Source organism: Nerophis ophidion, linkage group LG17, assembly GCF_033978795.1.
Source record: "Nerophis ophidion isolate RoL-2023_Sa linkage group LG17, RoL_Noph_v1.0, whole genome shotgun sequence".
NCBI lineage: Eukaryota > Metazoa > Chordata > Actinopteri > Syngnathiformes > Syngnathidae > Nerophis > Nerophis ophidion.
This window is the reverse complement of record NC_084627.1, coordinates 937706-953369: the sequence shown is the minus strand read 5'-3', so window position 1 is coordinate 953369 and position 15664 is coordinate 937706. Positions and strand designations below refer to the sequence as shown.

At 39.3% G+C, this 15664-nt stretch overlaps 1 protein-coding gene across 2 annotated transcripts in view; it reads left to right on the top strand.

Annotated features, from left to right (window-relative positions):
* ric1 (RIC1 homolog, RAB6A GEF complex partner 1) overlaps positions 1-15664 on the top strand; it is a 71680-nt gene that overhangs the window by 20415 nt on the left and 35601 nt on the right. For both annotated transcript variants that reach the window (XM_061875675.1, XM_061875676.1), the window contains exons 3-4: positions 14111-14190; positions 14345-14452. In XM_061875675.1, the coding sequence (XP_061731659.1) occupies positions 14111-14190; positions 14345-14452 (188 nt within the window). The remainder of the gene's footprint in view (positions 1-14110; positions 14191-14344; positions 14453-15664) is intronic.

The window sequence follows — 15664 nt, the reverse complement described above, 5'->3', positions numbered from 1 at the left end:
ATCCATTAAGGAAAGAAGAAAGTGAATTAATGTTTATAACTGAATACATTTTTTTCTTTTGAATAGTTTTTTTTTATGAATTAAGTAATGTTAATAACGTTTTTCCAAAACAATATAGAATATGACATATAACAGGATACTGCATACATTTATCATTTGTTTTCAAAACTGTTACAAAAAAGTTAACCCCAAAAGCTTACTGGAGGGACCCCATTTTTATGACTTGATGGGGTCCCTAGGACCCCATTTTGATAATTCCTAGCGCCAACACTAGGAATAGCCTGTATCAAAATATAAAACTGATACTGTGGTATTTTTAGTTTGAATAAGTATACAATATATATACCAGTATAGTAAAAAAACGTTCAAAGTGCTTAAGATTGCCTCAGTGCTTTATGGCTAGATAACCAGTGTTGAAAGCACTCAGATTATTTTTGTTGTGAGTAGCTACGTAATGTGTTCTTTATTCTTTCAGAAGTAATAAGTTGGCCGTTAATAAGTCAAAGCAATTTTTTTCGTTTAGTTTATAAATAGACGGAGCTTCTACTCGCTAACTACGGTGATGGCCGCTAGCTGCTCAGTTTAAAACTACTTTTCAGCTACACTACTGTACCTTAGTAGGCACGGGCTATGTTATTTCTAAAATAATTTGTAAACAGTATGTGAGGTTTTCATGATGCCTGATGAAAATGTTTTTCTCCTGTGGTTCAGTTTAGCATGTTCATGCATCATCAGATTGATTCGGCCTAGATATGCAGTGTGTTGTAAAATGCTGCCAGTGGCATTTGCATTTTCAGCTCCGAAGAGGTCATGTTTGTGTCGTCAGGTGCCACAGTACACTCAAGTCCTTTATGCTCCATTTCAATGCCACTCATGTTCTGTTGTTTGTACCCAAATGACATCATAGCTTGGCATCTCTTGGTATCCTGCTTTGAGTCTGTGTCGTGGCCCCCTTTTTTTTTTTTTTTCCAATCTTGCGGGTTAAAATACACACGAATGAATGCAGTGAATGTGACTGAGGAAAAAGGTCAGGCTCATTTCCAGATGGGTCCAGCCAAAAACAACAGGGAACAGCCACAGCAGCGGCGGCGGGAGTTAAAAATACCAGGGAACGATTGCCTTGCCTTGCGATTATTGCGTGCATATCAGGGAACGCCTTGAGGCAATTCCAAATTGCCACTAACATTCAAAGATGATGGGAAGATGGGATTGTTTAGGTGCTTAAAGGTCACTAAAGTCACTATGACCTCATTCTGTTCACCAGATGCTTAGCTGTTCACACCCTGTGCAGACCTTAATGTAATCCCCCCACAGAACCCCTTGCTAAAACTGCACATATCTGTGTGTTTTAGGTTGCCTCTACAGTAAGGTCCCCTCCCTCCCCTGCCCGCCGGCACAACGCGACCTAATAGGCATGCGCGGAAAATGGCAGACGCACATATATTACGTCATTGTTACCTGGCATATAAACATTGAAGCTGTTAGAATAGCCCTTTTGTAGTGAATCACACCTGAGCCATCATAAATTAATCAAATCTTTATTGGACATGTAAAATAGGGCTGGGTTATATCGATATCCTCGATATATCGCGAGTTTGTCTCTGTGCGATATAGAAAATGACTATATCGGGATATTCAAGTATACGTTCTCACACAGTTGCTTTTAGCTGCGGGTATTACACTACATGCTCTTCTCACTTTTTGTTGTCTCTCCTTCTCACAGAGACGTAAAACAAGCGCACTTTCTTACATACGTCACATACGTATACGCCCTCGCGGAGCAGAGAGGTAGCGGCATGGATAACGTTAGCTGTGGTGCGAGTGGTAATACGGGAGAAAGAAGGTGCGAATGTGGTTACAAATGAAGGAAGAATTAATTCCCAAGAAAAATAGCATGGTTCCATCGTTTGGCTTCAAGCGGGAATATGTCGAACAGACAAGCGTAATATGTCAAGTATGCGGAGAAAGTTTTGCTACACATATACATCATTTGACAAGTCACCCGCTAGAGAATGAAGAGTGCTTGCAACTCCGCATGTCAACATCTCTGTTTGGTGCCACACCAACAAAATGCAGGGGCAACCATTTCCAGATCAACACAGTATGAAAAATAATAGTCAACAACAGAAGGGGATAACGTCCGCAGTAACCTACCACATAGTGAAGGACATACACTATTTGATTTCCTATGCAGCTCATTTTTATTTGACAGCTATTTAAATATCTTGTGTGACATAATGTACAAAAGTGCCCTTTAATTGTTTTAAAATATTGTAGTGGCGTTCTGTACAAAAAGTGCACTGTAATTTAGTGTTGTTTTGATATGTCATCTTAGTGACATCATGCACAAAAGTGCACTAATAGCTTGTTTTAAAATGTCTCTGACAATTTTGCACTTTCTGTTTTGAAATTGCATGAATGTTTGTGCCACTGCTTAATAACTGTTTAATAAATACAGTTTTGGTCAATTAGATAGATTAGATTAGATAGTACTTTATTTATTCCGTCAGGAGAGTTCCTTCAGGAAAATTAAAATTTTCAGTACAATCCCATTCAAGTTTAGACAAACATTTCAGGGAGACAGAACAGGATCACTGACGGGTCTGCCCCTTACAAAAATGGGAGAAAAAAATAGAAGATTAAAATAAAATAAAATAAAAATCGGTCTTAGCCTGGGCCCTGGAGAGGGGGTGCAGACTGAGGCCAAGGGAAAAAAACAACAACTCATGGCCATGGTACACAGCCCTCTTCCATGTGTGTAAGAGGGAAACATCAAACATCAAAGAACACAGGGGACATTAAAGACATTAAAGCAGCAGATACAAGCAGACACTTCTACATACAGCTATGAATAAAAACTAAAAGAAACATATGCACAATTGACTTAGTTGTGATTTCCCTCTCTGCATGAAAGTTTAAAATGAGCATACCGTATTTCCTTGAATAGCTGCCCGGGCGAAACTCACTCACCAAATTAATAAGCGCATGCTTACTTTTACCGCCGGGTCAAATTCGTGACGCCACGAGTGACGGTTCCCCTGCAGTTATTTACAAAATATCGGAGGAAGTTTTTTTCCCCCTTTGCTGTGTTTAAACCAGGGGTCTTGTTCCACAGCCATACAGATCACACTAATGGTTGTGATATAAAACAATTTCAACACTCTTACTAATATGCGCCACACTCTGTGAACCCTAACCAAATAAGAATAACAAACACATTTCTGGAGAGTATTGGCTCTGTGGCACATTATAAATGCAGCATAGGGATTACCCGTAATGCCGTGCATCCGTGACTCTTTGATATATTATACACACGCCACAGAATCATCATACTGCTGTGATTATATGCATCAAGTGTTCATTCAAGGCTAAGGGAAAATATGGAGATATATATCGTGTATCACGACATGGCCTAAAAATATTGAGATTTTATAAAAGGCCATATCGCCCAGCCCTAATGTGAAAGTAAACAATGTAATAAGGAACATTTTACAACAATCAATCTAGGGATCTAGATATCTGGTCAGGACACTCCCTCTTTTGCCTTCACCTTCAGTGTCCATTCTTGCAATCCTGCCTGTGCTTGGAGTCTCATATTGGCGGTTGCAACCACTAACTTCATTTATCAGCTCCTTCATGGCTTCATAGTAGTTATGGAGTACAAAACAAGCATACACAAGTCTCGTCGGCCAAGTACAAAGCACACGCTACCCTTTTTTTATCACATCCACGGGAGCCCACATTCTCGTTGTCTCCCCTTCGACAAATGGATAAAGTTTTTCGCTAAGTAGAATCACAGCTGACCTGGACATTCGTAAAGTTCTCTTGCCATTCCTCTGGCACAACACACTTGTTGACAAACATATCCCACCAGGCTGCCGTTCTTCAAACCTTATCCAAAACCATTCCTCAACATTGCTATGTTGCCATGTGTTTTATCCGAACTACCTGAGTGATTTCTACAAGTGCCTGTACTTTTAGAAGAAGGAGAAACAAGGGCATATCTGGATGATTCACCTCCATCTTTCTAGTGGTTACCTCCGAGTGGAAACCGGTTGTTATGAAGCTGGCTGTGGCGCATTCTTTCTGACGTCACTTCCTCTCCGAACTCCGTTTATAAACAATCAATGATTCCATACAGAGCTAAGATTCGGAGATTCAAGAAATAGACAGCGCACTCCCCCGTGTAAAGAAATTAGGGATGTCCCGATCCGATATTGATATCGGAAATCGGTCCGATATTAGCCAAAAAAGTCAATATCGGATTTTATCGGACTGAATCTAAAAACTCCGATATAAGCGCTCCGATATAAGCTGTCCATTTGCCGCTGCAGCACTTCTATAATAGGTGACTGGTTTGATCACACTCCAACACAGTAGGTGGCGGCAATGCCCCTTAATTAACGTTTGTGGCGGCCGCGGAAGAAGAGCGTCTCTGATCCAGCATGCACAGCCCACGTGATCACAACAACGACAACGCGTGTGCTCAGCAAAGTGTAGTGATGTCGGCTGTGTGGAAGTATTTTAACTCACAGCATGCCGAAATGCTTATCTTCTTAAAAAAAAATCTCCACATTATGCTCGGACTGCAGAAAGTGGAGAAGAAGGAGGAGGAGGAGTAGTAAGGGTAGTCAGCACTGACTGATTATTTGTTTTATGCTCTTGTTATTAGAGTGATATGTTTATTGTGTTTACACTATTCTTCAGTGAAGACTAAGAGTAATTACTACATTGTTTTGGGCATAGTCAGTCAGTGAAACTGGAGCTGTGAACTCTTAATTTAGAGCAGTTGGACAGTGGACAATATTGTGTTGTTTTTGTGGATTTTGTCCCTGCCCACAGTTGTTTCCAGCATATGCTGACAGTAAAAAATAACTGAAGTGAACTTGAATTGTTTGCACTTTAAAACGTTTTTTTTGTTTTTTTTATTGGATTTATTTAGGTTATTTTTCAGGGTATAATTATGTTGGTATTAGTGGTTATTTTGCACTTTAAATATAACATTTTGTTTTTATTGGATTTGTTGAGGTAATACTCTTATGTTGAAGGTTAAAATTTATATAACCAATTGGTTAATAATAAATGGGTCAGTTTTTCCTATACCTACTCTTGCTGACTATTGTTTTCTGTTTTAACACTACAACATCAGTAAAAGTAACACCACTTTATCAAGCCTTTTCTAACATTCTACAAAACAAAATAAGGAATAAATATATGTATGATTTGTGCCTATATCGTATCGTATTGATATCGGTATCGGCAAATACTCAAGGCTACAATATCGGTATCGTATCGGAAGTGAAAAAGTTGTATCGGGACATCCCTAAAAGAAATATCCAAGGAGGGGAACCTTAAACGATGGGTTAGTGTGGCTGACACAGAGTTTAGGCTAAATAGTTATTTGTTTAAGGAGTTCTCCTATTAATATAGACAGGGCCTTAATCCCTGGAAGAGCAAAATGTGGATTTGTTTGTGGCAGGAGTCAAGAAGCGATGCAGCACTTATGTTTTGTGCCTTCACATCCAATTTCTTGACCCAAATGATCCCGTCTGTGTTATACAGTCACGCAAAGGGCACTCTTTTTTTACTACGGATTTTCTCAGTGACCAAGAATTTGCTGTTTTCATATACAGAGAAGCCATGTAAGGGTGGTAAAGTAAATGCCTAAAATAACCAGACCACTCTTGCAAGATAAAGGATTTTGGATTAGTACTTTGCAGTAGCTCTTTAATTTCAACAGAGTGGTTTGAGCCTTACATTGACGTTTTATTCAAAATAAGATCAATTTATTAAATATTAAACACATCTGTCTCTTTGTCCTTAGCGTTTTAAAATAATTATGTTGCATATCCGTGTACCAGTGTATCAGTATCTATTGACATCATGTGCATGACCTACTAGTACTCCTGCCCCTGGACACAGACGTCTGCATTCATTGCGTGTTGGCCTTGTTTAACATCTGCATGGCAGCGACTGTTTCGTCTCCTGTTTGACTGCTCGCCCCTCTTTTGGGAAAGCATTCCCATAGTTAACTTAAGGGTATGACTTTGAACGTTCACACAGGCATGCACGCCGTTGACCTCCGAAGCCTGTTCAAACATGCAGAAGAAGACTCGACGTGCCGTCACTTTTTTTTTTTTTTACGGCTGACTTTGTGCTTTTGCTGATTTTGCTCCTCGCAAGCCCCAACTAGCGGAGTCGCTTCTGCATTTTTCAGGACTAGGTTCAGCATTTACTGTGGCCTTGTCAATTGCAGCGTTGCGTTGTAAAAAGGCACAAAGCACAAGAGCAAAGGAAGTTTAAAGTGTTTGGCACCTCTCGGGTTATTTTATAGCCTCGCAAAAGACCATCGGACTCCCCTTTGTGTGTCTTGAATGGGTCCTCGGCAGAAAATGACAAACACTTCCTGTATGAGGTCATTTTTATTTGCAAATGTACAGAGACCACTAAAGTTATGGAGGATGGCTCAGTTCATCGCATGTCTGTTTTTGTATTCCTCCTGCAAAGCAGCAAAACGCAAAGTCTCCTCTTTTCACATCGCTTCCTCAGCACCTATTTACTCCAGGACGTGGGGGGAAAGTCCCATACCCTTAAAGGAGGTCCGGACAGGATCCATAAATACCGAAAATAAACTCTTCAGCTGAGTCTTTTTTTGGCCATTCAATGCAAAATTTATTTTTTTACGTTGTTTCTGTGGCACATTTTGTGGTCCAGGAAGGTGGGGGAAACCTCCACGTCCTCATTTTGGGTTTTGACAACACCCCTAATACGCATCAAAATTTAATTTTTCAAATATGCAGATTTGACCCTTTTCAGCCAGTTGCAAATTTAATTCCTGCAAGTAGATATGGTGTCCTTTTTCTTGTCCAGCAGTTAAAGAAACCTCTCACACCCTGACGTGTTGTCTCGACAGGGTCCCAAAACGGCATTAAAAGACCTCTTTCCCCAAGCGGAGAGTTAGGGCCGTTTCATCAGTTCGCAAAATCACACTTTCACGCTACTTCCATGTCACTTTTCTGATACAACAGGTGGGGGAAACCTCCTACACCCTCATGTGGGGGTTCCAGACAAAAATGGAATAATATGCTGCTTTTTCCAGTGGTAGAATTTTGGCCATTTTGTCTTTTTTTTTTTCACGTCGCTTCCTTGTAGGGATGGGTGGTATGACCTAAAATTAGGGATGTAACGATATCAAAATATCACGGTACAACGATATCACAGTATTCAAGCCATGGTACGGTATATGCATCTTTAACTTATGCATGTTGATACAGTTTTCGTTTCGTTTCACTATATAAGCAACTATCACTTAAACTGACTCTCGCCAGACCCTTATAGTTCGTTGAGCTCAACACAGGGGTCTGGGCTCAAAGGTATTGCAAACTGTTTCTGGATAGCAAATAATAATGAACCAATTAGATTCTGCTTTTGCAAGAATTTTGTCGAATCTATCGAATATTAATTATTTAAAAGATGAACAGAGAACGGTGTTGAAATTGGTGGCAAGAATGTTTTGGTTCTTCTTCCGACCGAGTTTGGATTTCCCAGCGTCTCATTAGCGTCACGGGTAGAATGCGATGTGAGTGGTAGAAGTTGCACTCATTAGCGTCACGGGTAGATTGCGATGTGAGCGGTTGAAGTTGCACGTCATTCAAGATAACGGACAAGTGGTTTATCCAATGACATACAATGATTTTTTTTACAAGACCCCGCCTTCTTTAATACATCTCCTATTGAGAACTCCCAGATCAATGTGTGGAGCTCAGCGAACTACAAGAATCTGGCGAGAGTCAGGTTAATTATCACTTGCAAATTTTCAAAACAGTGCATTTGTAAAAATAAATTCCCCTCACATTTCTTAAATACATTTAAATGTGTGCAAAACTGGAACAAGAGTGCCCGATAATGAAGGAGCTGGTCGCATCGTGTGCAGTCAGCCCAAATATTCGAACGGTCTGCATTATTATATTCACAGTAAATAAATCGTATTATCGATTATTGACGTTTACTAAAGAATTTTGTAATCGTCTAATGTCCGAATTGCGGGTACTTAAATGTTCCTTTAAAACCTTTAAGCACCTATCTATGTCCTATAGAAGATTGTTGCATTTTGGCAGTAAATCCTTTAAAACCCCAAAAACGCTCTTGGCAGATAAAAAACCTTTGACTCGTGTTTATCCAGTATCCATCCATCCATCCATTTTCTACCGCATGTCCCTTTCGGGGTCGCGGGGGTTGCTGGAGCCTATCTCAGCTGCATTCGGGCGGAAGGCGGGGTACACCCTTGACAAGTCGCCACCTCATCGCAGGGCCAACACAGAGACAGACAACATTCACACTCACATTCACTCACTAGGGCCAATTTTAGTGTTGCCAATCAACCTATCCCCAGGTGCTTGTCTTTGGAGGTGGGAAGAAGCTGGAGTACCCGGAGGGAACCCACGCAGTCACGGGGAGAACATGCAAACTCCACACAGAAAGATCCCGAGCCCGGGATTGAACTCAGGACCTTCGTATTGTGAGGCACATGTACTAAGCCCTGTTTCACCGTGCTGCCCTTGTTTATTCAGTAGATTCTGAAAAATAGCAGAGTATTACTTTTATATATCAGTGTGTGAATAAGTGTGTGAATGTGGAAATACTGTCAAAGCTCTTTGGGCTCTTTGAAAAAGGGATAAAAAGCGCTATACAAGTACAACCCATTTACCATATATCGTCCTGAGAACCAGCGTCCGATTTATCCGATTTTAGTTATATATCCGATTTTAGTTACATATTTCAGAAAACAATAACCCTATTATGGAAAGGACAAGGTTAGAGATAACGTTTGCAAATAGTCTATTTTATATTGAAGTGCATGAAAGCAACTCATGATTTCGGTCACAGTCAGCAGTTCAGTATAATTGTTTTCCTCCAATAAAAATTCAAGGATTGCTTTTTTGGATGCTCCGCTGCACGTCACACGATTTGCTTGCAATGTTTTGTAACCGAGCAAAAGCTCAAAATGCAGCTATTATATAATTCCTGGAAAGAACTGCAAAACCACTTGACATAACCGTGCCTCAAAAAGACCCTTTATGTCATACATTTTCAGGCCTTTGCTTGCCGTGTGAGACAGTCTTTTGGAGTTATTAAAGAATGTTTGTAGACTTTTTGTACTGTAACTCACCAGTTGTCCTGTAGAACTTGCATTTGATCTGCAGAATTCATTTGGCTCTGCTCCTCTGGTTTAAGCTTCTGGTTTTTATCTTTGCTGTGGTGATCTTCTGGTCTCCTACCAATTTGTACTGTCGTGCAAAAAACAGCTGGAAAAAACGGGGGTTGGTATTGAATACCACTCACATCTGAGCTCGCTAGTGAATCAATTAAAACAAAGAAAGCCAAACCCCAGTTTATCACATGTGGTTGTAAAGCTACATGTCCATTCGGCAGTATTGTACTTTGTTTTTGTTTAGTTTTTCTACTTTCTGTTAACTATACGCCCACAACCAAAAGGAGAGAATCTGTAACAAAACAGGTTTTGCTACACATTTTAAAATAAATCATTTATCCTTTGCAAATCTGTCAGTCAGCCACAGACTTATTTTTGCCCATTTTGCTCTTCTTTGGCAAATCCTGTTCGAAAACGAGCTGCTGCACGGTTCTAATTTCAGCTTTATAGACGCCTTTCTTAGAGTGCTGCGGTTAAGGTAATTCTAGTTGCATTGTGGCAAACACCTGTAATTACTGACGCTTCCAAAAATGGAGCCATTTTTTATCGCGTTTGCTACGTTTTAGTGAACTATACACCTGGCTATTTAAATGAAAAGTGCATAACAATTCAAAGGTATTTATTTTAATCCAACTTTTTTTATTGACTTTTTCACATATACAGAAAAAAGGTGCAAGTCGAAACAGTACAATTTTAAAGTCAGTGAATTCTTCATACCTTTACCCCTAAAACCACCCACCCACCCACCCACCCTTCCACCCCACTCAGGTCGAACCAACCAGGGACACATGGCACAAACAACAAGTAAGACGACAAAGACACACACATTCACACATACACCCATACAAGACCAAAAACAGAAAGAGAATAAAAGGAGAGAGAAAGGGAGAAAAAAATAAAAAATAAAATAATTAATACTAATACTAAATAAAAGGGAGATTATTCCTCATCTGCGTCTGGACATAAGTCAAAAGAGTTGACATACATTAAGAAAGGACTCCATGAACTTTCAAACACTTGAGCAGAGCCATTTAGTGAAAACCTAAGTTTTTTCAATTTTAAATTGTAAAGAACCTCTTTAATCCAACGGCCGTGTGATGGGGGGTGAGCCAGCTCCCAATTGAACAAGATCAGTCGCCTGGCCAGCAAGGTCGTAAAAGCCACAGCGCGTTTTAGTGGCACAGGGCATGTGCTATCAGGGCATGTGCCGAAAATGGCTGACAATGGGTTGGAGGGAAAGTCTTGACCGTATGCCTTTCCGATAGTGTCAAAAATGTCCTCCCAAAAGGAACATAATTTAGAGCAGGACCAGAACATATGGACATGATCAGCCGGAGATTGTTTGCATCTATTACAGGTATTGCTAACAGTGGGGTAGATTTTGGATAGTTTTGCATTAGCGTAGTGAATTTTATGGATTACTTTGCATTGGATGAGACCATGACGGGCACAAATCGAGGAGGAGTGGAAATCTATTTATTTTAGACAAGCCTTGTGTCATCCTACTCTGTTCAGCGATCCTTGAACCCACCGTAAAAACACCTTTCTCTCTAATCCTCGGAGTAAAATCACTCTTGTACTTTCAATATGCAAAAATGAATAGCTTAGTTGCTCAGACTGCAATGTGTTTGTTCAAGGTTGAATTGAATTATGTCGTTTCTTAGGCTGTCTCTTGTTTTAATGTTAGCATTAAAGCTAGCAGTCTGAGTTTATCAGAGTGCAGTTTTCAATCACCGTTTTAGATCATTTTAAATCTAAAACGGTAGTACGAACCGTCTGTAGTTTTGCTGTGATCATCATTTAATAATGTGTATTGTTGCATCTCTAATGACTGTATGCATTTGTTTACGTGAGATAACTCTAGTCTTGAACTGCTGAAAACAAAAAGGAGAACATTTTAAAAGCTACACCTCTACTTTCCTACCTGATATTTTCCTGACAAATATACCACATTGTGGCGCTGTTATTGAGTCCAATAAATCGGGTCAATCTGAAATTTCTCACACATCCTCTATACAACATCCACTGTTTTTTGAAGGTGTTTTTTCGTATTTCGGTATATACCATTAGGGGACTGGCAAGCACTTATCTGTAAAAAAATTTAAGCAAAAACATTTAAACACACTGCAACTAATTGGCCATATGGCATTTGTATTATGGTTTATAAACATTGGGATGTATACTAACATGTCTTACAAAACCATTTCAAAGACAACCAATGTTGTAAATGTCATGTAAAAGGTATGTTTAGACATAACACAAAGTGACTTTGAGAGTGCTCAGCACTGGAGCGTGTCCTCTTGTGCGTACAGTACACAGGATTTGTGCTGTGCTTCATGTTTTCAGTCATAACTGAAGATGCAAAGATAAGTTAGACTGTGGCTTACCTCCTACAGTAAATACTGATCAAACCTGACCACAATGTTTGTACTTGTTCTTAGACTTGTAGTTTGAGCTGCAGATCTTGCAAATGCACAAATGTTGATCTAAAACTCGAGTTAATGTCCGATGAGGATTTTATGCTGCCGATTCCAATACCGATCATCCGTGAGTGTGATCCGCCAATACCAATCACATGTATTAACTATACAGGATATAAATGATAAATGGGTTGTATTTGTATAGCGCTTTTCTACCTTCAAGGTACTCAAAGCGCTTTGACACTACTTCCACATTTACCCATTCACACACACATTCACACACTGATGGAGGGAGCTGCCATGCAAGGCGCCAACCAGCACCCATCAGGAGCAAGGGTGAAGTGTCTTGCTCAGGACACAACGGACGTGACGAGGTTGGTACTAGGTGGGATTTGAACCAGGGACGCTCGGGTTGCGCGTATGTGTTTTAATTTAAATCTTTATATAGCAACTGACAATGAAGCAATATCAACACAATATTTTAACTGCAGTAGTTCCTTATTCTTTTTTATCATATACAATTGTTTGAGCAACCGATTTACGTACAATACTCACAGTAGCTGTTTCATTATCCTCTGTCTCCTAGACTCTTATCTGTTTATTTCCTGTTACTAGCTGTGGCTCCATTTACACATCTTGAAGTTTATTAATCACTTAATTTTTTCTGATGTTTCAAACTAGCTTAGTGGCTAGCTTATATATTAACATGTTTGCTCTGTCACGTGTATAACCTGTTGAGTCTTGTCCTTCAGTGATAATGTACTTCAGATACTAAGAAATGCAGTTTATTTGCTGCAGAAGAGGTGATGATAATTAACTTAGTGGAGTGACTCCTGTCAGACTGTTGGCTACCTCTGTTAGCCGAGGGACCAAGAATAGTTTCAGCCAAAGGTGGCTTCTGTGCTTGGCATTAATCAGCAATGGCCGATCAAGTACTTTTTCGCAGAAATCGGCCAATACTGATGTGTGAATCCTTGTATAAAACTCTACACACCATATTTGCTTAATTAAAGAGAAGCGTATCGGAAGCATTTTGACACACTTGAAACCTTACCATACCATACCAACTTTATTTATACCATGAATGACTTTTATCACAAAAATATTAGAGGCAAAGGTATTCTTAGACTTAGACTTCATTTTAACACACACACACCGTTATTCATAAATACAAACGTCCATACATTGGTACCTACGCTCCCACATACATACACATACTGTACATATACATTCACTGTACAAACATTCATATACACATTCTGTTCATATACAAGTACATATACATAAATACACTCATGCACATAATCATGTTTCATCAAACATATATCAACGTTGTTGCCCTAGGATAAACTGGGTAACACAAGGCATATTGACAGAGCTTAACCCATTGTTACTATAACAATCTACAATCTCTCTCTTCCCTTTCGTCTTTCGGTATTCCTTCTTTTTTTTTTTTTATTTAATTTATTTATTTATTTTTATTATCTTTCTAGCTATCATTATGTATACGTATTGTTGCATTTGAACAACTGTATTGTTGATAATAGAGGTAAACTATTGGTTTTGTTCATGATCAATAGCACTTTTTCTATTGGTATTTGTATTGCTCCAGTTTTAGTGTAAAAATTCTCATTGTCATGACTATATTATTTATTTCACTAACTGCTTATTTGCTATCACTTTTACGATCATATTTGTACATATTGTATGTGCTGGTGTTGTTCTATTGTTGTTATTGTTGTATTTGCTGTTGTTGTTTTTGTCTCTTTGTCTAATCACCCTCTTATCCCCACAATTTCCCCCTCTGCCTTCCTTTTTTTCTCTTTCTATCCCCTCCTGCTCCGGCCCGGCTGCACCAAATGATAATATAAATACATTTAATAAAGTCAAATTCAAATAGGGCAACAAGAGAAGTATCCTACACTTCTCTTTTGTAAAGTAAATCTGAACAGCCGATATGGGCATCTACATCCTGTCCTGAGAAGCTGGACAGGACCAAAAAAAAAAAAAAAAAAAGACTTCATTTTTATTTACATTCAAATTTGAACTTTACAGTACAGATAAGAACAAAATTTTGTTGCATTAGCTCATGGTCGTGCTGGATAAAAAAAGCAATGAGGTGCAGATAAAAATACATAGTTTACTTTACAGATAAATATTTTGCACTTTTGCATATGCATCCACGTTTATGGATGTTATGTTGTCTTTATATTCCAGCGAGGTAATCCATTTTTGGGGGGAATTGAGGGGATTATTTTAATGCGTTCAAGAGTCTTACGGCCTGAGGGAAGAAGCTGTTACAGAACCTCAAGGTTCTGCTACGGAGACTGCGGAATCTCTTTCTAGACTCCAGCAGTGAAAATAGTCCTTGGTGGGCGTGGGAGGTGTCTCTGCAGATTTTCTGAGCCCTGCTCAGGCAGCGGCTTTTTGCGATTTCCTGAATACCTGATGTTAAGTCAACGTTTCTCTTTGTTTCCAGACCGCCAAAGGCTATATCCTCCTGTTCTCTGTGCTCGGCGGTGGGGATGACAAGTACCTCTACGAGCCAGTCTACCCAAAGTAGGAGCCTCCACCTTCTCGTCTGAAATATTAACGTACAAGAGAGCCACGGAAACAATCGCTTGTGTTTTACAATCTGAAATGGGGCGTACCAGCAGATGTGGGCAAGTGGTGACATATCCTTTCTTGCGTTTATTCTCATGTGCTGGAACAGGGGGAGCCCTCGCGTGAAGGTAACACCGGGTTTGAAGGAGGAGCAGTGTGCCCCTGCTTTGTCACTCGAGATAAAGAAGCCTGTTGATCTGGAGGCCCCCATCACCAGGTAGGCTGAATTTTTTTTAAATTTTTTTTTTTATCACCGACCATCTCTTCTATTCATCTTTATTGCGTTTGCTTTGTTCGCCACATGGAGATGGCGCTGGGTGATTGGTTGGCTGCTTTGCTGTCTACCTAGCTGATGCAGACATACATTTGTGTCTGTTTTTTGTTTTGTTTTTTAAGTATCATTTAGGGATTCGCCAATTGATCGGCCACCGATTAGATTCAGACAATTTTCATGAAAAATAATGTAATCACCATTACCTTTTAATGCCGATCAGAAACACTGCTCCCCTGAGAGATGAGGCTAAACATCAAAGATGTTGCACGCCAAGAGCAAGCCAGAATCAGAGAAGCTAATAGCTAAGCTAACTTCTAAGATAGCTTGAAAAAACTGTAAATTTTAAGTGAAGATGAAAGCACAGGGCAGAAAGTTAGCAGCTATTAATGAGGTATTACATACCGTAGTTTCCGGACCTGAGAGCGCACCGTGTATCAACCGCACCCACTAAATTTTGGGAACATTTCTGTTCTTCCATACATTAGCCGCACCAGACTATAATCCGCAGATATATGTGTTGCAGTAATGAGTTATTTACACAAACATTTTATAAATTACATGACAGTAAAACGGCTGATGAAACAAAACAGAAGTCATCATCTTGGACTCACTTGCTGCGGAAGCTACCTCTCCAATCATCTAAACCAGGGGTCACCAACCTTTTTTAAACCAAGAGCTACTTAATGCAAAGGGCTACCAGTTTGATACACACTTAAATGAATTGCCAGAAATAGCAAATTTCCTCAATTTACCTTCAACTATATTTTATTATTAATAATTAATTATATTTATCTTTGTGGAAACACTGGTCATCTTAATGATTTCTCACAATAAATATATGTAGAAACAGATCAATATCAATATGCAACACTTTATTTTTATATTTTCTCAAAGTGCACATTTTTCAAATTGAACATTTTGAAATTATCACTTCTAAGACAGTTTTGTGAAATCACACAATATCTCATTTTAACTAGCTAGCCAATAACATTTTTTAACAAATCATGAATTACTTTGCACCGTGTTTATACAAATAATAACTCATGTAAAATACAAAAGTCAACTCTCAAATTTTTACATAAATCATGTCACACTTAAAACTGGACACCAAATCTGTTATTTGTTTCTTTGTCAGTTAGTGGGAAGCCTGGCATT